Below are 22,719 nucleotides of genomic sequence, written 5' to 3'. Positions count from 1 at the left end.
TATGAAAATTACAGAAGTGCCTGTTTGGTCATGAGAATCTAACCTTTAGTAACAGTAAATGATATATATATGCTTCAAAATATGCTTGTTGTAAGATTTAATAAATGGGTTTTGAACAACCTGTATTTTGTTTTAAAATCTACTAGTACATATTTTTTAATCAATCAAAATCAATGCTCGCTGTCTCAATAAATACTCATTAGAGGGTAAAAGTAATTAAACATATTAGGAAAAGAGCAAAGAAGAAAAAAGACATTGATACAATTGTGCCAATTTGGTTTGGAATAGAATAGAATAGAATAGAATAGAATAGAATAGAATAGAAATTCTCTTTAATGTCCCACATGAGTGAAAACACCAGATTAAGCATAAGTGGAAGCATGCATAGTCACACAAAGGAAAAAGACATAAATAAGAAGAGAGACTATGCAAAAAGAGCAAATTTACAATATAAGAAAATAATACTGTACAGTTATTCAGCTCAACATTCTCAGATTAAAAGAAATGTACAAAGAAATGTACAAATGGCTATTAAATATGAAAGAAAATAAATACTTAAGTTAAAATATATTCGTTGCATTAGTTTCAGTAAGTCTTCCAACTACTTTACCAGATTTAATACTTATTTTACTTTTTTATAACAGTTATTTGAATCAAATGTAGACTGGAGTTTGCATTTGTCTCTGTTACTGCACTTATCCATCATCAGTTCTTGGAATATCAACATTTCACAACGATTCTGTTTTCTCATCCTGTCCGACATGTTTGTTTTGATCTGTAAATCACCCTCTGGAAAACAAAAACTGCTAGACTATATTATAAGGTCTGATTGGTTTTAATTCTGGAAGAAGTGATAATGGATTTGGTTTGAATTAATATCATCATATTTAACAGGTTGTTATTACACCAGTTCTCTGGAGCGAAAGTGTCAGCGTTTCCCTGGAAACGCCTCTGTAGTTCTGCGCGTGCGCGCAGCGTGACCGAACACCTTTTCCGCGAACATTAAACGGCCTTTCTTCCTGTGTTTACCTCTCCGTGTTCAGCTGTCGTTTCTTCGTCTAATGGCGGTTTTGCAAGTGCTTTCGGTTATTTTAGTCACTGCTGCTTGTTTTGGTGAAAGTGTTGCCAATTTAAATGTGTCTGGGATTGATTTCGACTCGTTCAGGAAGAAGTTTCACCGTTTGTATGAAGTCAACAGTGAGGAATTTAGCCGTCGTCAAATCAATTTTCAGGTAAGAGGTTGGTGATGAGGAGAGATAGAGAGAATGTTTACTTACGGGTCTTTGTCCTGTTTTAACTCCAGACTGTACCAAACTAAGCGTGCAACTGTGTGAAAGCTAAACAAACGGTTGTCTGCTTTCTGTTTAAGAATCTGACAGGTACAGTTTTAAACATAGCAGCACTGTTCATTTCCTGCAAAAGTATTTGCAGGAAGTAAAATAATTTACTAAATAATTTGAAGTCACGGTTCAAATTATTTAATGTTCTGCTAAAGTATTCATATTCACATTTACAGCCATAAGTTTGTTATTAGACGTTTATGTGACAAAGCAAAACAATGTCCATAATTGGAAGTGGAACCGTTTTCACAATTTTAATATTGTGAAGATAAAAATCTATAAAGTCATATTTATGTATATTTAGACTATTGCGTCCTCTAACAGGGCTGCACAGTGGCGCAGTTGGTAGAGCTGTTGCCTTGCAGCAAGAAGGTTCTGGGTTCAATTCCCGGCCTGGGGTCCTTCTGCATGGAGTTTGCACGTTCTCCCTGTGCATGCGTGGGTTTTCTCCGGGTACTTCGGTTTCCTCCCACAGTCCAAAAACATGACTGTCAGGTTAATTGGCCTCTCCAAATTCTCCCTATGTGTGAGTGTGTGTGTGCATGGTTGTTTGTCCTGTGTGTCTCTGTCTTGCCCTGCGACAGACTGGCGACCTGTCCAGGGTTGGCTGGAGATGGGCACCAGCAACCCTCCCGACCCCACTGAGGGAAAAAGGGTGCAAGAAAATGGATGGATGGATGGCATCCTCTAACACAGGGGTCAGCAATCTTTGCAACTATAAGAGCCACTTTATCCTAAATACCAAACCCAAATGATTAGTAGTATTATTTTTAAAGGAAGTTAAATTAATTTATTTGGTTTTATGATAAAGTTAATCGAAGTTTCACTGAGGGGAAAAAACATTTATTTTCAGCAGAGTAAACCCTTTAAATAAACATGTTTAAAAAATGAAGTTAAAAATATAAAGCACATAGTGTGACGCTTTATAGGACTTATACCACGCTTTACTAGATTTTTTTGTGCTCTGTCAAAAAATCCTAGTGAGAAGCTTTGCAATGCAAATATTTTTAAATCCTTGTACCAGTTGAGCCCTGTGTTCTAGATATTCGTTAGAAGAACTGCTAAACCCAGCCTTATACTCTCATAATTAATGACTTATTTGGTTTAGTAAGAACCACAGTGGAGGGGCCAAAGAGCCACATTGCAGACCTCTTCTTTGTTTTGCTCTGTCACAAAAAATCCTAATGAAAAACATTCAAGTTTCCAGTTGTAACAAAATGTGAAAAAGGTTGTGAGAGAAGCTTTGCAAGACATTACTGATGTTTAACCATCTTATAATCTAATGTAGACATAGACAGAGTTTGTCATTCAGTTGTACAAATTTTAATGTAACAATTTTAATGTAAAACAATGCAAATATTTTAAAATATGTGGTAAATGGATAATATTGTTTTGGTTGTTATCATGCTCAGTTTTACTCCACATCCATTGTTTTCCTTTTTAATCTAATGATAACATTAAAAAATTTGAATTTTTTGCATTTTTCTGTTTTTCCAACTTGTTATTTCTATTTTTCTTTTTTCCTAGAAAATATTTCTACGTTACTTCCTTACTTGGTGAACTACCATCCAGCATTTGTGTTATGTGTGTTTTTACAGAATGCTGCAGTGCGACATCTATACCTGAACTCATTTTCTGGGCAGACACAGTCTGCTACATATGGCATTAACCAGTTCTCTGACCTTTCACAGATGGAATTTAAGGGTGAGAGGAAAATTCCTTGTGGATTTAAAGCTTGCAGAATTGAATTAGTTGCATGTACTGAGTGTTTGTAAACTAGCAAGTTAAGACATGGTGAATATCTTTTATCAAATCACTTCTTCTAAATGTGTTTAGTCATGTTGTCTGGCTCTGGAGGAAAGTGGATCTTTGTATCCAGGATTGACTCTGGACTGGATCTTTATTTGCAGATGTTTACCTTCGAGCAGAAAGCAGCAGTGCTCCCGGCTTTGTTGGATCGACCAGAGCGGGGCTCCCGGCCAAATTTGACTGGAGGGATAAGGGAGTGGTGGCACCGGTCCAGAACCAATTAGCGGTAAGGTTAATACAGACAGATGATGGATATACTGGATGGCTGTTACACTCAAATCACTGTCAGCAGAAATAAACAACATGGATTAGCTCATCACATTAAAATTTGCTAATGGGGATCCTTTGGTCATAACAAAATAATAATCGCATCACTTATGTGCACCTTTCAGGAGACTGGAGCAGAGGTTTACAGGATAATGGCACTAGACATACAGCCTGAGCTGCGATAAAATGGTTTAGTTTCACATATATTTATGTGCTAGAATGACCTAGTCAAAGTCTGTACCTGGATAATTGCTGTTCAGAAAATCTCCAGCCAGTTTCACTGAACTTGAGCTGTTATGTAAGAAGAATGGGCAAATATTTTAGTTTGAATTTGCAAAGCTGGTAGAGTTGAACCACAAATGACCTAAAGCTGACATGAAAGGTGGGAGCTGAATACAAATGCATGCCACACCTTTCAGATTTAGTTTTTTAAGAAGATTAGAAAACTTTAACTAATCTTTTTTCTTTGTCACAATGCTGCACAGCTTTGTGTTTGTCACATCAGAGATCTGATGTGGAGTTTTTTGTTTTCAACTTGAAAAAATGTGAATACATTAAAGTGAAATTAAAATATTTACAAATCAAACCTTTGCAACGTCTTCGTTTGCACATGAGGAAAAGTTTGATCTATTAAACCAGACTAATGTAATAATACATGTGCAGTAATTGAACGCTGCTTAATTATATTATTTGGTTTTATGATTAGATTTTTCAAACAGATGGTAATAACGTCTTCAGTTAACCTGGTTAATGTGGGTGGAGTGAAAGGATTTCAGTCAGTACTGGCAAAAAATCCAAGGTTGACCTTACTGAAAGCCGCCACCTGCCACATTCATGCAGCTTCTCCACATTTCAGCAGCTGCTGTGCTCTCCACAGCTCACTGTGAACGTTAGTGGCAGCAGAGTTCAGCTCAGGGCTTTGGTGGAAAATTTCATTTGAGATTTTAGCTGCCATTTCGTTTTAAATGGAAAGCATAAGTTTGAATGTTTACCATAAAATAGATCTTTTACCACGTCGCAGTTTGAAATGAAATTACGGTGCGAGAGGTTCACACATTTAGTTTCGACAATCTGGCTTCAGTTCGTCACCTCACCATCTGCCTCACCAGCTCCTCCTGTCTCCAAAATGCAGATATATACGCCAGGTCAGTGGTGCCGTACAGGTGCACGCATTCTCGCTCATCAAGTCTGTGTTTTTGCTTCATGTGAGAAACAGGGTTGGTATTTTTCAGCCCTGGATTTGTGCATCTACTTCAATATCAGGAGGGACAACTCATTTTTCTGCAAATATCTGATTTGCAGCTACTTATAATGTTTCCAAGTTGCACAGTAAGGATGATGAGAGAAGACTGGCGTTTGATTTGATCGTAATGAGGAAGGCATCACTCTTTTAAGTACAGTAATGCAGTTCAGAATGCTGAGTTCCACTTAGTCTTTAATTATTTTGGTAATTGTATAAATAACTGCCAAGTATTTAATCTCTTTAAATGAATGCATGTTGGAAACCTTCACATTTTCACACCCAAATCACCTTCCCCTCATCTTGGATATATTTAGAAGTCTCAAACTAAGATTTACGGCGAGTGCACAGAGAGTTCTCCCTTCTGCAAATCAATTTTAGTCTTGGAGAGTTCAGCTGAAGGTCAAACATTCATCTGAAGTAGTAATGGACAGAATACATATTTGAGTGGCGGGGGAGTTCAATCGTTAAGGAAAAGCAATGAAACGATGACAAACCAAGCCTTTGAGACTTCAGCTCAACGAGCAGAAGGGACCTGGGCTCCAAAAGAACCAGGCTTAGTGAAATGGAGCTGTTGCATGTCCTTTATGAAGGTTCACTTTTTGCTCTTTTTGTCCTTTATCTCTTTAGTAAGTCAATTTGCTGCGGGGGATGATATTTTCACTCTAAAGCACTTCTCCTAAGGGAGGGACGTAACCTATACAGGAGAATGCTGCATGATAACATGGTGTATATTTCATCCTTTTGAGTACAGGGAAAGTTTAGTGCTCCTGGGAGAGTCCGTAAACGACCCGAGTCTCCGCACTCACCTACCTCAGCTCGCCTGCAGTTTATCTGCCCACATTTCTTATTGTCTGGCTTGTCTGTGGTCCTTCCTGGGCTGGGTTCCCACACAAGATTAATGGATAGGCAGAAGATGAAACACGATGCCATGCACACAGACACCAAATATCAAGTCAATTACATCAGATAAACTCTTCTCTACTCAAAGTTTCCTTGTCTTGATTCCTCATTTATAGCCTGGGTGCATATCAGTGCTCACAGATGGCTTTAATATTTTGTATGCTTGGTGCATACTTATCTCCAGTCCAGGCAATCAGGATTGAGTTCAGTTTCTGTATTGATTTTAAGCCATAGGACCACTGTGATAAAAAAAAATTAAATAAATAAAGTATTTCAGACAGCAAACGGTTCATAATATTTATGAGAATTTCTGCTGAGAGAGTGAACATGATGTAGTGATCTCCATGCGGTGTGAAGAATAAAATTTGTTAAAATATTAAAGAGGGGAAGGGAAAAAAACTTTCCCTGCATAATAAGGTATTGCATGCTCTGAATGAAATGGCTACTGGTTTCTGGAAGGGAATGAAATCAACTTCTATCCATTTTTATTACAAGAATTACTTTATGCTTTATGAATATTAGAAATGATCGTCTCTCTAAAGCTTGAGTAACAGCTGGCTCTATGCATTTCTTCATCATGTCGCTAATAGATGAGAGTGGAGTTTATTCATTTAAATTTTCCCCAAGAATTTAGTTATAAAGTGTTTCTGTCAGTAGGTGGCAGCAGAAAGCAATTAGTCACAGTTAATTTGGTTTAGTCATCTCATCCATCTTTATCATGCAATATAGCAAAAGAATTGGATTTGAAAATGTATTAATGTTAATTTATTGTAATGTAACAAATATTTTCTGCTACAAACAGATTCAGTTTTTATCTGAAGTCAGAGACTTCAGAGACTGTGTGTGGGACTGATTTTTGCACAAAGGCATCACCCTCCTCTACACATGCATGGAAAATAAATGCTATCAGACTAAATGTTTCATTGGCAATATTTGGCTCCTTATTTCACTGTTTCCTTGTTTTGTAGTGTGGGAGTTGCTGGGCGTTTAGCACAGTCGGTGCTATACAGGCCGTTCATGCTATGGGAGGCTCGCAGCTGGAGCAGCTCAGTGTGCAGCAAGTTGTAGACTGCTCCTATAAAAATGAGGGCTGCAGTGGAGGCTCGCCCTCCCACGCTCTCGCTTGGTTAAAACAGGTGAGGCTTACACTGCGTTACAACGTGAAGCAGAAATGGCTGCTTACATGTCCCTTAAATCCAGTAATTTATCTGGTTATATGGCTCAAACTGGGGCTGCACAGTGGCGCAGTTGGTAGAGCTGTTGCCTTGCAGCAAGAAGGTTCTGGGTTCAATTCCCGGCCTGGGGTCTTTCTGCATGGAGTTTGCATGTTCTCCCTGTGCGTGCGTGGGTTTTCTCCGGGTACTCCAGTTTCCTCCCACAGTCCAAAAACATGACTGTCAGGTTAATTGGCCTCTCCAAATTGTCCCTAGGTGTGAGTGTGTGTGTGCATGGTTGTGTGTCTCTGTGTTGCCCTGCGACAGACTGGCGACCTGTCCAGGGTGTACCCCGCCTCTCGCCCGAAACGTTGGCTGGAGATGGGCACCAGCACCCCTCCCGACCCCACTGAGGGAAAAAGGGTGCAAGAAAATGGATGGATGGATGGATGGATGGCTCAAACTGACTTGTTCTTTATAATGTAGACCAGAGTGAAGCTGGTGAGTCACTCGGACTATCCATACAAGGCCAAAACCGGAATGTGCCATTTCTTCTCCCCATCACATGAGGGTGTTACTGTGAGGAACTTTTCTCTGCATAGCTTCAGGTAAGAGAAAAATGTTTTAAAGCACAATGAGCAGCTGAAACTACATACATATGGCGTTTAAAATCACTCATTACTATTTATCTGGCATTAATCCAGCCAGTCGGGATTACTAATTTATTAAATTACTGTGCCTTTAATTAATTTGGTAAAACCCTTTTAATGCATTTTAAGGTATCCTTCTCATACACACTGTTTTCTTTGTTGACATTATAAAAAAAATCTAAATTTATCAGTGAAGACATTGGGAAGAGAATTGTGTAAGTCCTGACGCTGGAATCCACAGTGACGGTTCCATACCGACCTGGGCAGAAAGGCCACTCACTACGAAGAAGCCATTATTTCCAAAGCGGCATAAAAAAATCACATTTATGTTTATTTATTTAGTTTATTATCCAGAGATTAATTAGTCTTAAACCAAAGAGTTTGGTTTGAATAATCAACGTTACATTTGGAGGAAAAAAGAGTGAGCTTACAGACCCAAGAACACCATCCAAGCTGTGAGGTACGAGGTTGGCAGTATCATGCTACGGGGCTGTTTTTTCTTTTTTTTGTTGAAGGTAGGTCTTGTCCACCTCACATAATATCTACGTTCATGAGGCAGGAGCTTGTGTGGAAATATTGAAGCAACGTTTCATGATATGAGCTGTGAAGTTAAAGTTCGGGCCATAAATGGGTCCAAATTACAACAAACCATTGTGGAAAGTTTGTGGAAGGATATCCAAGTCATAAAGTATAAATTCTACAAATCAACTGAGGAAATGTATGTGAACATCTGACCTTTAGGAAAAAGTAATTAAAACAATAACAGATTTTCTGGCATTTAGCAACTGAACATAATTCTGGTAATCCTCACTGACCTTAAAAAGCAAAAGTTTAGTCAGATTTAATATCTGCATGCACATATTTGGTTTTAGTTATATATAATAAAAGCTAAAAATGAATGTAATTATGAATTCTAACTTTGTGGCTAAAGAGGAACAAGTACAGAGGGCAGAGGGTGTAGGGTTTGTCCTGTCCAATCACAGACCACCGTGATCAGTCTGTCAACACAGGTTCTGATAGCTCAGTAGCACAAAGGTGTTTCTGTCTGAGTCGGCTGTTATGGCCAATGAGAGGCAAAATATTTTATTTGATTTTACTCATGCTGGGAAGATAGTTTTAAGTTTTATAAGTCGTCCGTTTTCTTTTGCACTTCTTCCTTCAACCGTAAGACTCTAAACTCTAAATAGGATATTTAAAACATCACATATGCTGACTGATCATTTTCACTCACAGTGCCTATGTTTGAGCTCAATGTTTAAAGAGATGTTGATGCCACTCTGATAAAATATGCAAAAATATAAAAGCTAAAAACCAGACACAGAAGGCTACAGGCATTATTGAATGCTTTTTCAGTTACTGTTTACTTTTAAGGATCCTTCAAAAGGAAATTCAGTGAAAAAGCAACAATAATAAGAACCAGTCAGCCTGGTAATAAATCTGCTAGTTGTAATCATCTCACGTGCAAAGGAGACGCATAAATCACTTGCCAGGGAAATGGGAGGATGAGTGATGACCGTGGCCAAATGCCCACTGGTTTGTGTTGCCACCAGCTGGCCTGGACTGTCATCCAGGCAAAGAGTCTTATAAGCCTCTGCTTAGCAGAACACAGCAATTGGCAGCTGAAAAAGGGAGAGTTCAAGTGTTTCACTTGAGAGCAGATTTGCGCTGCTACTGCAGGACCCTGGATCTCCATCAGATGGACGTGTTCACCTCGCATCTGTGTTCAGAAAGCAAAATGATTCAAGAAAAACTTAACATATTCTGAAAATGTGTGAGCTCGCTGTGGAAAAAAAATAAAAGGAATAAACATCAGAAACATGAAAGATGTTCCGCTTTTCAAAAGGTGTGTTCTGTTAGATGTCAGAGAAATCTTTCTGCCTCCAGTCCGAGCCGTAAAAACCAGCATGAGCACAGAGACTGACGACATCGTGAAGCAACGCTCCCAACTTTCCAGAATTTGTATCGATCTGTTCATAGTTCTGAGTGAAGTTCGCTGTGATGTTTATCAACAGCCATGTTTGTCCAAGGAGGTCAGGATGAGCAGGACTCACAGGCAGCTGGTGATGTGCAGACTTTCTCTGGCTACAAATGCAATAAACCTGCACTGGTTCCCGAAAAATGCGCTCTGCTCAGATGAGACCAAAACTGAGCTTTTTGGGGGGTTTAAGTGCTTTGTGCTGCAAAAACTCGAGCTCTGAATACAAAGGCATGCCACATTTTTCAGATCTGTATTTTGAAACATTTTGTAAACCATGTATAATTTCCCTTCTGCTCTATGATTATACCCCACTTGGTGTTGGTCTGTCACTCACATAAAAACATAATGAAACATGTTAAAGTTGGTGGTTTTTAACGTGACCTGAGAACGTTCAAGCGGTTTATTTATACAGCACTTCTCCACGGCTCTGTAAAAACCTGCCTAATAAAATAACTAAAAAGATTTAGAGATCTCAGGCTGAGAGAAGATTAAGGGAAACCAAGGTCATAATTTTCAGTAATAATTGAACTTCAGGTTCTTAAATAATAGCAGAAAACCCTTCTGAGCCCCAGTAGAATCAGAGTACTTTAAATCAAACTCAAGCAGGGCAGAGCTGCTGCTTTCTGCTGCTAGCTTCATTAAATCTCACGTTTAGCCAGTTCTCTGTGGTTGTGACTTATTTTCTAACAAAACAAAAGAGATGAGTGTAGATTTCAGGAGAAACTGGGTTAGATCAAACACTGTTTCCCTCACGGGAGAGGAAGTGGGGATGATGGAGGAGCATAAATACCTCTGTGTTCACCTGGACACAGACTGAGCTAGAGACGTAAATGAAATGGCTGCAGCCATTTCACTAAGTTTGAAGAAACCTGAATAGAATGAGTTACATTGACATTTAAGTTTCCTCTGGGATTAATAAAGGATTTTTGTGAGAGAGGGTTGAAAAAAGTTTAAGGTGAAAAATAAAAGTCTAAAGGAACTGATTTATATTTTAATTTAGTAGTTTGGACAGCAATTCTCTAAATGTTTTTTATTCATATTTCAGATCCCTACCTTGTTTGTAGTAAAAGTAAGTTGGTAATGTTTCATAGGTGTTGTTTTTTGTTGAAATAAGAGCACAACAGTGAAAGTGTATTGTGACCTTATAACACCTGACAGTCAGTTAAACAACTAAAACATTGGAATTGACAGGTGAGGCTTTTTAAAGATTGATGATCGACTAGAAAACTGCAATCAGTGCACTTAGATCATTTGGCAATTTTCTACATTGAAGGAAGTTTACAGCTCATTATTCTCATTTTTACAGTAAGTGTGAGATTCGAATATGCTAACATTTTTGTTTCGAATTCATTCTTATTTTCTTTGCTAATTCAATTTGTTGATTGTTTTTGTCCCTTAGATGTCTCCAAATTTACCTTTGTCAATGAAGCTTCCTCTGAATTTTCCACAAGCGCAGCCTGGCCTTATTAAGCACAGCTTAAAGCAAAGTAAAGATGATCTTCAGTCGGAGTAAATGCCAATGTCACGCTACCACTTGAATTACTCGTTTTACCCTTTTCAACAATTCTCTGATCCAGCATGAAAATGTGTCTTTGACCTGCCCCCTGTCTTCAGGAGTGGGACGTCTCTGCTGGTAGTTGTCTCATCAGGAGGCCAGATCTTTACTGCAACACAGCGAAACACAAACACCATGACAAAGTCAACGTGGCTTTTCAGAATAGTTCAGCACATAGAAAGAGGCCCTATGGACGACATGTAATGAGCCTGGCAGCGGAGGGCATCACAGATTCCCCCAGTGGGAATCGTCTGGCGGGATGACAGGAAGGGGCAACAGAAGGGGGCCTGCATATGCGCAATGTAGGAGAAAAGAGAATATATGTCATTTTTGTTCAAAAGCAGATGTACTAATGAGAAATATGGATAGTAGATCAACTTTAATGGTGAGAAGATGGAGGAAGCATGTCCATCTTTCAGATGTTTGAAGAATCTTTAAAGCTTTCAGCACATGTCCATGTTCAGCTCTCTGACTTTCTCATGCTCTTCAAATAACAAGTTAATCAAAAGGCCAAAGAAGCCACCCATAGAGAATATGCTTCTGTAATTTTCTTCCACAGTGGTCAAGAGGAGGCGATGATGGGTCAGCTGGTGCAGTTTGGTCCTTTGGCTGCCATCGTGGATGCTGTCAGTTGGCAGGATTACCTGGGAGGCATTATCCAGCACCACTGCTCCAGCCAATGGTCCAACCATGCTGTCCTGGTTGTTGGATACGACACGACCGGTACAAACTCCTGCACTACATCTATGTGGCTCTGTATCCTGCTTTAGATAATGCAGGCTGTAAAAGTAATTTACACAAATTAGTGCTGTGGGAGAACAACATGAGGCCCATTATGTTACTAAGGGGAATATATCATTCAGAGATCATGGAACTAAGATGTGAGGATTTTAGTTTCTTGCATTTCTTTCCTCACGTTTGAAAATAAAGGGGATGCTAAGTTTACTCTTTTATTCCAGACCAAATTTTTACACAGAATTTTCCATCACTTAATTTGTTAGATTCTCTTCCAGTCTGTTGAAATGATCAACATCAGGTTCAAGAAAATGGAGTATGAAACCAATATTTGATTTTCCAGTCCTCATCCAGTTCCACTATTCCTCTAACCACTTGATGAATTCACAGCTGAAACTAGAAATGTACCAAAAAGAAAGACCAGCACCTTTCTTTTCTCACTGTCGGAAGTGAAATTAGACCAAACTTTAATTACAATCAACAAAATTATTACAAGTTGCTAAAAGCCAAAAATGAGAGAAAACAGTTTGTCAGATTTATTTATCGGTCAGATGTTTTGGGTTTACTTGTATGGAGTCATTGTCCATTTGGACCCAACCTTTAACTTCCCTGCTGATGTTTTTAGATGTTGTGTCAATATTTTTTACATGATGTTCTTCCCTCATTATGGCACCACCTGCAGCAAAGCAGCTGCACAACATGATGCTGCCACCGCCTTACTTCACAGTTAGGATGGTTCTCATTGTGTTTTGCTTCCTCCTTTCTGAGCGGCTTTTCAGCCCAGTTCACTACAGGACCTGTTTCACTGTCTTTCTGTCTTCAACAGTATCTTCACAAGATCCGTGACTTTTTAAAGAGTCAGTAATCATTCTGTATGTAAACTTCTGGTTTTGAAGACATAAATAAATACATCTGATATTCTTTCATTATTGTGGTTTTTGGCAAATCGGAATAGTTTTGGTAATTCTGACTTGCCTAAAAGAAAAAGAAAAAGCAGTTTGGGTTTTCTTTAACTGCAGCTATTTACCCTCATATTAAATTCCTAACAGAGTGGACCCCCAACTGATGTTCATATTTCTCAGCTTGAATAATTTAACACAGTCTTATTTACGGTGTATTGTAGAAAGAAAACAGTATTTATGTAATGGCGTAAACACAAACGACCTATGAAGCTGATGAAATGCATGTTTTGTTTCCTAGGAGAAATACCTTACTGGATCGTACAGAACTCCTGGGGAACGACATGGGGAGATCAGGGTTACGTTTATGTAAAAATCGGTACCAACATCTGTGGTGAGTTCATCTCCGTCATCTTTCTGCGTGTTTTGATGCATTAATGCAGTCTGTTGTTCTCCTAAAGTGTTAATCACGCTTTTCTTTTTGGGTTTCTTCCCAGGTATCGCAGATTCTGTGGCAGCTGTTTTTCTTTGATGACAGTTTATATTCGAGTCAGATGGGTTTGTGTGAGTCACTGCATGCGGCTGCTTCCCGTTGCCAAAATGAAATAAGTCATCTGCTCGTCTTCAGTGTCACTGTGGATAATGCTTTTATTGAAATGTAGCCATCTTGTGTCACAAAAACAAATAAATCTCTTCATATGTTTGCAACTGTTGGATTATAACAACAAACTGCGACACAATAAAAGTATTTTCACTATGCAAAGTACATGCATCTTATTAAATACAAAACACATATTAGAATTCTTCTATACAAATATATAATGAATTAGTAGATAAATACATTACAGAATTATGCAGAGTACTATACAACACATCTGAAAGAGCTACATCATTAGGATTATGTAATAATTCATGGCTTCTCTTTGATATCATCATATTGAAGCAGTGCGAATCTTCCTGCTTTAGACATTGACATTTTTATGCTTGAGATTTCATCTTATTTACACTTTGTTTCACTGAAGGTGCATCTCGGTGTGTCTGAAGCGGCCCACTGTGACATGCTGACATGAAAGGCGTTGTGTAAAACCCGGCAGCGTTGTCCCTCCGCGCAAGGTTTGATCATTCCACCCACTGATCCGCTTGCCTCCAGGTCAGCTCTTCTTCATTTACATAACAGTTATTGAGGGAACATCTGAGCAGGTCTTATCAAGGAGCCGTCTGCCGCACTGTGACTCCGAGACGAGATTAAAGTAAAATAGCTTGATTCGGTATCGTGAAACATTTAATGTCAGACATTATGTCACAAGCTCTACGACTCGTTTTATTTTTACCACGTGCTAAAGCTTAATATTTACAAGCCTAACTACGCATTTCAATCTTATCTTTTTCTTTATACATTCAGTGAGTCACCCTTACATCCATTTAACTTGGTATAAAACAATAAAGTTCATCATTTTACTTACTTACATGAAGTTTACTACAATGTTTATTGGTCTTGAGTAAAGTAAAGTTGAATCAACTTTAAGTCAGAGTGATGCTCTGACTCATGCATGTGTTGGCCCAACACAGGGGCTGCCCTGCACCTACACACTTGGCAAATAACTCCCCGGCTGTGATCTCCGTCACCGCGAAGGGAAGCCATAACAGACGGCTGAGATGAACTCCTAGTCCGAGTCCTCGCTGCTGCAGTAGGAGCTGTCGCAGCACTCGGCCATGTACAGGAAGGTGTGAACGGTGGGGTTGAGTTTGGGCACCCAGTGACGAGGCACCAGGAACGTTGCCAGGTTGAACAGATCCACAAACACTTTGTAGCGGTCACTAAAGAGAAAGAACATCATGTAGTTGTACGTTGGACACTACAGGAAAATGCTGCTGTTCTGAAAAGTCCAAACTTTCTGGGAAACTATATCGGAGAAATGGGTTATTGTTTGATAAGCAGAGTATCTCTGTTCTGTCCTTATCTAAATCATCTTGGATGGGCTCTGCAGAGTGATGTTTGCAGTCAGGAGACTGAAGTTAAAATTAAACAGTACCTGACAGTGGATCTTAAGTAGTGGTAGCCTGATGAGCCCCCCGTGCCTGCTTTGCTGCCAATCATTCGATGTACTATGCACACATGGTTGTCTTGAAGGGAGAAAAAGAAAAAAAAGTAAAAATCTTTGCTTTGACATCATTTGTGCTGCCACTTCCAGTGCACTGTTGAAGTATTTATATCCCTTTAACTCTTTTACATTTTTTCATGTTAGGGTTTTATGTGACACAATTATGTGACGCAAAGTGACACATAATTGAAAAGAATGCATTGGGTCAACAGTTAATTTACAATTAAAAGAAAACTGAACCATTTGTATTCACCTCCATTGATCAGGGGTATTTCTCTACCAGCTTTACACAGATGGAGATTTTTTTCTCTTTGCAAAATATTAAACTACAACACACACCAATGCTTTCATGCTTAATTTTCAATCTCGCTTGGAAGCCAAAAAATATAATTTTAGACCCATCTGACCTGAACGCCACATGTTTGCTGTGCCTGCTGCAGAGCTTGTGGCGAACTTCTCAAGGCTTTTCTTCATATCTTTCTTCTTGCAAATAATAAAATTTGGATTTGTTTTTACAATACTCCCACCATTACCCAAAAAACCGAGATAAAATTACACACAAGTGGAATTTTCTAATTCTGTCGTTGATTGCATTGAATTTTATTAAGGTAATTTTTTATTTTTTATTAAAATGAAGAGGGCTGAATATAAATGAAAACTATATTTATTTTTTTCTGTTAAAAAAACACTTTGAAAGCCATACACCCTTTTCCTTTTTACCTCAATATCATCCTCTTTGGTTTTTTTTTTTTTTTTTTACATTTCCAGGTTTATGGAAATCTAATTTGAGTGACTTTTTAACGTCATGTAGTCCCTGGTCATCCAGTTCTGGCTTTAAGCTACACGCTGACACGGTACATGCAGAAAGTCCCATAGAAATACTTACATCTCCATTTTGTCATGAGGTTGTCCATGTCCATGAGGGATGTGAGCAGCTGGAAGGGAACCTGGAACCTTGGCTCTTCCCTGAAAGGTAAAGGAAGGTTTGATGTTTTAAACATCTCATGAAAATCCTTCTAAATTTTAATGGGAGTAAAATGAGAGCAGCTGTCTCCTGTGCACCACCAACAACCTCGGCAGTTTTGCACTAATTATCACTGTGCAGTTGCTGCCGGATGACTTTGTTAGCTCTGCTGAAGCCTTAATGAGCCTCATGTGACACCCTGTCCTTATCACACGTGTTAAGCAGCTACGACACCTTTAGGAAAATCTGACAGACATGCTCAGACTGTTGAAGTTTCCTCAAGACCTCCTTACTAGTGCTGTAGGTGTCGCCTGGCTGACAGGGTTTCAGAACCGGGCTTGTGATATGGAAATGTTATGGGGAGGAATTAATGAGCACCCTGCCTCTGGAACTTGCACTGAGATGTTCTTAAGTTAGTCCCTTTGGAGGTGCCAACACCTTCCAGATATAAAAAGTAATGTATGAAGTGTAATAATACGGTGTAAATGCTCCAGTTTCACTAGAAAATTAAAGGTGGAGAAACACAAAGAAAAGCTTAACTTACCTGTAGAAGTAAATCATCAGAGCACCTTGTAAAGCCTTGTAAGACAGCCGCCTTTCCCCTTGTTAGCAAAAAAAAATAAATTATTGTGAAGCAACATAAATTTACTTTATTTGTGTTGCAAAAGTTCAAACTCAGTTTTGAGGAAGCGTTGAACGCACAGAGCATCTCCAGCAGTCTGATTAAACGGCTACCTTTGCTGACCAGATGGTCATGGCGCTTTTCATCAAACAGGGATGTGAAGTGCTCTCTCTGTTTGACGAGCTCAGCCATCAGCTTCTCTTTCTCCTCCGACTCTGGCATTTTCTACACAAATAAACATTGCCCGCAAACAACCAAAAAACAACTTCTGTCAATCATCCATGCACTCCAGGGCGAAGCTGGGAAAGTTTGTTCTGGGAGCTGAAGTCATTTCTTACCTCGATTTTCTTCTCCTCCACATTCAGCCCGTCAAATATATTGATTTCAAGCCGTTCCCAGAAATTGAATCCATCCACTTCCAAGCCAGGCGTTCTCTCCAGCCACTCCTGCAAGAAAGGCCCAAAGGTTTTATGCCATTTGTTCCCTGCTCAGAGCAGGTCCAACCACACCGTTATGTGAATTAACGTGGTGGCTCTAAATCAGGGGAATCAATGGCGAGAGGGACAGAGACAAACCTCCACCAGCTTCAGAAGCGTCGGCTCTTGTTCTGTGTCTAGAAGCGTCTCAGTGTCATCCCCTTTAATGTAGTCCTTGTAATGCCGTCGGTTGTAAGGAACCCTCAGGTTGTCCTGCACCCCGATTTTGTTCTCCAGAAGTCGAAACTGAAGGCTTTCAAACCCAGAGGCGTTAACCAGGTACTTCCTGCAGACACAAGATCAAATCAACATCCACAAGCAATTCATTAAAGACATAGCGCCTAAATGTATAGTTGTTCATGAAGTTACTAATGAGTTTACCTGAAGTCAAAGAAATCCAGCGCCGTCATTGTTTCCAGAACTGTGAATTGGTCGACCAGCAGTCTGAAGATCATTACAATCCGGTGAATCCGTGTGTTGACTTTGAGCATGTTGCGTTCATCTCTGACCTGAGGGAATAAAAAAACGTATTACTTGACCAATTATGACCATTCAGTCTCCAAAAACCTCCCAAGACAAAGAAGCTGAAGTAGTAATGAGACTTGTATCCGTTTTGGGGCAATTAGACTGTCTTGTTTTTATCTGAGCACTAAATTTAAAGGTAACTTTCATTCAGGCAGAGACTCTGAGATCTGACTCTTGTAAACAGTTTGAAACCTTAAACACTGAGGCTCTAAATCTGTCGGCACAAAATGTTCTTTTCTGTGTGACTTACATGTCCGCTGATGAAGATCTCCCGCACCGAATCGATCTCAAAAAGAATCTGCTTGAACCACAGTTCATAGGCTGAAATAAAAATCAAAGGTTTAAACATCATAAATACATCTGCATCAGATTAGGAAGTTAAGATGCTCAGCTGTCCACAGTGAAGTAGGTCATCCTCTTCAAGTAAATAATTTTCTGCTTGACTAATCACCAGTAAGACATATTGAACTGTACCTTGATGGGTGACGATGAAAAGATGCTCATCGTGGATTTTATTGCCCTGCAGTTCACTTTGCAACACTTGAGCTGTGGTTATTTTGTCCAGCTGAGGTTTGGAAACAGCAGATAGTTGGTTTCTAAGTTTCTTCCTTAAAAACGTCCCAAAGATAAAATGTAAGTCTTCCTTGTTTTACCTGCAGGTAGTCTCCATAGATGATTCTTCCTTTGCTGTCCTCTCCCCCTGCCTGCGAGGCATCCTGGCTTTCCTCAATAGACGGTTTATTTTTGAATAACCTGCAATATGAAAGAAGGCAGCCCTCGGTCATTTGGAGTTTTTTTTATCAACAGAAATGAAAAGGCTTGCATTTTACTGTGTATGTGAAAAAAGACAAGTCCTTAAATGTGATGACTTAAACATACAAATGCTTCTTCTCAAAGTACGGGCATCGACTCATGGTTTGTCCTAGTCTGTTGCAGCAGAGATGTGCTCCTCTTCGTTTTATCAAAATTTACTAAAACGGTCTTCAACTCGGCCTGAGTTTTTAAAGATGTAACTCATCCAATCAATCACGAGGACGCAGTCGCCATCCGACCCGCCTCTATTTGCCCCATGCTGTCTCTGTTTATCTTGAGCTGTGGCTACAATCTGGACTTTGTGTTACCAAAAAAAAAAAAGACAACAGTTCACAGTAGCTGATTTGTTTTTATCATGAAATCAAAATCGATTATTTTTGCTGCTTGCTGAAAACATTTAGGTTTGACATAAAAAGCTGGACAGGACACGAGGCTCACCTTCACTGCAGCTTACAGGAGAAAGTCATCTGACTGCAGCAGAAGCCAACAGGTAGTTCTGATTTTTTCACTCTGTTTCTCTTTCAGCTCGTTCTTCCTTCATCCTCCTTGGAGATCAGTTGGACTGATCTAAAACCTCCTGACTGTTTAACTCCATGGTTGTTTTGGTGAAGGAAAAACCACCTGCCATCTGCAGAACCAGTAGGACGTATTGTCCCCCCTCCACTTTTACATTTTTTACATTATAGACTTATTCTAGAACCAGTTTGTGTTAAGTTTTCTTTTAAGAAAAGATTAGACACGTAACAGATTGACATGTTCAAGATGTGTTTGCTAGTAACTCCACAGAAATCAGCTCTCCTTCCAGAAGGCCATCAGCCCTTAAATGTAGTGGCCAGAAGCTTCTCATAGCTTCAGTCCAGTTGGTTCTGCTGGAGGTTTCTTCCTGCTAAAGGTTCGTTTTCCCCTCCACTGTCGCTATGTGTGTTTGCTCAGGATGAGGAATTACTGCAAAGTCAATGAGTTTACGAGTGTTTGTCTGTTGTCACTACCTACTACTACAGCATTAGTGCAAGTCACTGATTGGATGCAATCTGCTGGGTTTCCTTAGAAAGAAAACTAAATCATTTAAAAAAAATCTCAAGTGTGTCAAAGTGAATTGTCTCTATATGAATAAACAGAATTGAATTGTCCCTGAGTGACCCTGGAGTGAACCTGAACATGGCTGTGACCAACCAGCCTGCAGAGAAGAACGGGAGGAAAATACTCCAAACAGCTTCACTAAGTAAAGCAGGTATATCTTCACCAGGCATGTGGAGATAAACCTGAGATGACTTAAAGGTGCAACCCAGCAATATGAGTTTAAGATATAATGATGAGATCATATGTGAAAAAGATGCTCAAATCCATCTAAAATAAATCAGAAATGTAACAAAATCAGAAAAATTGAAGGAGTGTAAATACTTTAGTTGTTGTTATATTTACACGTCTCTATAGAACAAGATGAGCACATTTACATAAAATATCTTCCATTTTCTAATCTTATGCAGACATTTGATCATATTTTTAAAATGACTTTACACTTTCACCAGAAACTATCAAACTATCAAAATTTGTTTGATATTCAGTCTCATTATGAAAAGTTTTCTGATCATGACGGCAGAAAGAAAAATGATAATAACTAGTGGTTGCTTTAAAAACGAAACATCAAACATCTTTAGAAACTTCAACCGAGTCCAGAATCATGAGCAACAATCCAATTATCAAGTAAACCATCAACTCAAACATTTACTTCCAGATTTGAGTTTTTAACATTTTCTTACACTTTAGTCAAATAAAACCCATTTAAATTTAAACTTTCTGGCTTTTCAAAATTCTTGCGAACCTCTTGGATTATCATAGTTATTGTCAGTAACATTAGATTGTGAGTGTTTTACAATAAGCAGTGAACCTCTATGTGGACAGCTCTATGCCCGGTCAAAGGTCATCTTTACTGTTTATTTGTGATGAATCAAACAACCTGCTGTTACATAACAGATGGACCTGCTCTGTTCTGAACGACCTGCCGCCCTGCTCTGACGTTACAGAAATGTCTCATCTGCAGACTCATGATGATAAAAGTATTTCTTTTATTTCTTGGAAAAAAATCAATTTTTTTAAAATCATTTTTATTCGTGGCTTAATAATGAATCAGATGCAATTTTAAAGGTTTTTTTCCTGTGTGTGTGTGTGTGTGTGTGTTAAATGTTTTATGAACACATCCACATGCTTTTTGGAAATCACTGCTGCCAGTCTGCAGGTCATTCATCTGTAAATATTTGCACTTTGGTTAATATTTAATTCCGCTCATTACTGCATCTCAGTGGCTCTCAGAGTTTTCTGTGAAACGCTCCAACAGTTTCCAGAGAAAAAGCGTCTTTGTTTTGTAGAAAGCGGGTTGAGAGCTGCTGAGGACAGCGTGTTGGAAACGCAGCCTTGTTACACCTGCAGTATCAGCTGTCAGACAAAGTTCATGGGAACGGTTTGTTTGCTTTGGGTCTCAGGTGGCGGGTTCTGTAAAAAATAATGACAAGCTCGATGGCCTCCGCCACAACACGCCGTCAGTCACAGCAGCCGTTTAGGGGAACCGTTGAGCCGGTTTCATCAGTGAAAAACTAAGATTTCACAGCCCGCCCTGTGAACCTCCCAGATCATTAGCTTTGTGTTTTTTTTTGTTGCTCTTTGTGGACTTAACCAAGTTGAGTCCCATCAGCGCGTGCAGCAGTCCTAAGAAGATCAGAGGGATGGTAATAAGCAGCTATTTCTGAATTGGGACAAGGTACGAGCCTAGCATGAGGAGCAGCGGCGGACCCAAACAGCTTTGTTCTTGTTCCCATTTAGCTGGGATAAATGAGACTCTAGTGGAGACGGGTTATGATGGATGAAGTCTTTGAGATGACATGAAGCCATCACTGTAGATTTTCTGAGCCTTAACAAACCCGTCCATCACGATGGAAGGACACAGGTGTCTTTATGAGTCGTCTCGGAGGTCTGAGTGTGAGGCGGATTAAAGAGGAAGCGGGGAGATGTCCTGTTTTTGTTCTGGCTGCCATGCCAACCCTTCCTGTGAAAGTTTACTCGTATAACTGTCTCCCCTCCATGTCTTTGAACTCTGCAGTCATAATTTCCTGCTGCGGGGATGTTTTTATCAAGCAGCGCGCCTCGCCTCCAGCTATGATTTGTGATCTTAATATAACTTTTAATCATTTTTCAGCTCTCAGCCCATCATTTTAAATGTCAACATTCTTATCCGTGAAAAGTGTTCAAAAATCAAACGGGGAAAAAATAAAACAACAAACGTGTCGGCGTGTGACCTGCATGTTCATTCTGCAGGTTTTCCACCCAGTTAGGACTAATTATTCTGGAGGGAAGCGGCTGCATGCAGCTTTACTCAAAAGTATTTACTCCCTTACAGATTTGTTCTGTTTTTGCTTTTTTAATTCTATTAAAATGCAAATTTAAATGGACTTTATGTAAAAAGTAGTTGAAATGGTGTAGAGTTTCAGTAATTACTTTGGTAGTTACTGCTTTTCACCATTGTGAGACATTTTCAGTTTTCTGTGAAAGTTTGTTTGACTGGGAGAAAGAAGGAAAAAAAGAATAAAGTTGTTACAAACTGATAGATATTTTCCTTCAGGATTTTCTGATAGAAAGTTTATTGTTTCCTCAGTTTGTTAAAATAGCCCAGACCATGATGCTGCCACCACCATGTTTGCCTAACTGTAATGTTCATTGTTTGAAAAGCTGCTTAGCTCTCTGGTTGGTGCAATGTGACACATACTTTATGAAATGTCTCAAAATATCTTCCAAGTGTCTGATCATGGAGGTAATTTTGTGTCTTTGTGTTGGTCAGACGTCCTGTAAGTGTTCTTGATGTTCTCTTGGAGTCATTTCGGTTGGCTGTTCTCTCCTTTTCTCCTTTTCTCCAGTCTGTGGATATTTGCTCTTACTTTGATTCCAGAGACTTGGAAATAAATCTGGAAGCTTTTCCAGGCGGATGGATTTCGGTCACCTGTTTTTAAGATCTCAATGTGGTGAGTTGTTTTTCTAAAATGCTTGGTGTTTCCAGAAAGGTTCTATTGAGGTGATTTATTGACTCTCCAGGGCAGGTATTAATCAGACCGGAGTCGGACTATTGAAGTTGGACTCAACCTTCCAAAAAATATGATTAATCACGGGTAATAAAAGATTTAAATAGAATATCAATTAGTTCTCCATGCGGGGCCCAGTTGGTTCAGACAGCTTTTTTTTCCTCACCATTATTTGACATAAATTATTATTAGAAGAAATCTACAAGAGTTAAAATACTGTTCCATTGTTTTGGAGTATAGGAATCTGCCAGTTATGATAATATTCTTTTTTCCTAAATACGATGTTAAGGCTAGCTGCTTTTTATGGTTTAATTCTCCATGACTCTATTCTATAAAAGTATAATGTTATCTTGCCATGTGGGAACAAAGACTACCAGAAAGCTTGTGGTCACAAGTGAACAAAGCCGGATTTTCTCTGAACATCTGTTGTTCACACACTGTCTGTGCACCAAGAGCTGCTTTTATCCCACATTTTGTCACCTCTTCGGAAAACATTTGCAAATAGAAATAGTGGGTGTAACTCTGTGGATAGTTTTCTTTTAAGTGGGCAAATGAAACTAAATAATTCCCATATTTTTTTAAAAACTTTTGCATGAATTTTTTACACCTCTAAATGAATG

General features: G+C 39.2%; 2 protein-coding genes across 4 annotated transcripts; one reads left to right on the top strand and one right to left on the bottom strand.

The window, feature by feature from the left end:
* The first annotated feature begins 964 nt into the window (after window positions 1-964).
* Window positions 965-13,293, top strand: ctso (cathepsin O). Of its 3 annotated transcripts, none has more exons than XM_008421048.3 (8): window positions 967-1,232; window positions 2,939-3,044; window positions 3,251-3,375; window positions 6,528-6,695; window positions 7,200-7,321; window positions 11,456-11,619; window positions 12,832-12,924; window positions 13,028-13,293. In XM_008421048.3, exons 1-8 carry the CDS (start codon window positions 1,062-1,064, stop codon window positions 13,060-13,062), a joined length of 984 nt encoding a protein of 327 aa, XP_008419270.1. In that variant the 5' UTR covers window positions 967-1,061; the 3' UTR covers window positions 13,063-13,293. The 3 variants fall into 3 exon arrangements, with proteins under 3 accessions (XP_081468031.1, XP_008419270.1, XP_081468030.1); XM_081611904.1 differs by lacking the exon at window positions 967-1,232 and adding an exon at window positions 1,892-2,038; XM_081611905.1 differs by lacking the exon at window positions 11,456-11,619 and having other exon boundaries at window positions 965-1,232.
* On the bottom strand, window positions 13,154-18,201 carry tdo2a (tryptophan 2,3-dioxygenase a). The gene is made up of 12 exons (XM_008421050.3): window positions 18,099-18,201; window positions 17,873-17,972; window positions 17,694-17,784; window positions 17,470-17,540; window positions 17,076-17,203; window positions 16,794-16,980; window positions 16,557-16,664; window positions 16,332-16,443; window positions 16,141-16,198; window positions 15,519-15,598; window positions 14,564-14,654; window positions 13,154-14,348 (listed from the first exon to the last, which is right to left on the bottom strand). Exons 1-12 carry the CDS (start codon window positions 18,131-18,133, stop codon window positions 14,195-14,197), a joined length of 1,215 nt encoding a protein of 404 aa, XP_008419272.1. The 5' UTR covers window positions 18,134-18,201; the 3' UTR covers window positions 13,154-14,194.
* Between the last annotated feature and the right edge of the window lie 4,518 nt (window positions 18,202-22,719).

Source organism: Poecilia reticulata, chromosome 10 (assembly GCF_904066995.2).
Source record: "Poecilia reticulata chromosome 10, P_reticulata-male-v2, whole genome shotgun sequence".
Lineage (NCBI taxonomy): Eukaryota > Metazoa > Chordata > Actinopteri > Cyprinodontiformes > Poeciliidae > Poecilia > Poecilia reticulata.
The sequence above is the reverse complement of the archived record's forward strand: the minus strand, read 5'-3'. Positions and strand labels throughout refer to the sequence as shown.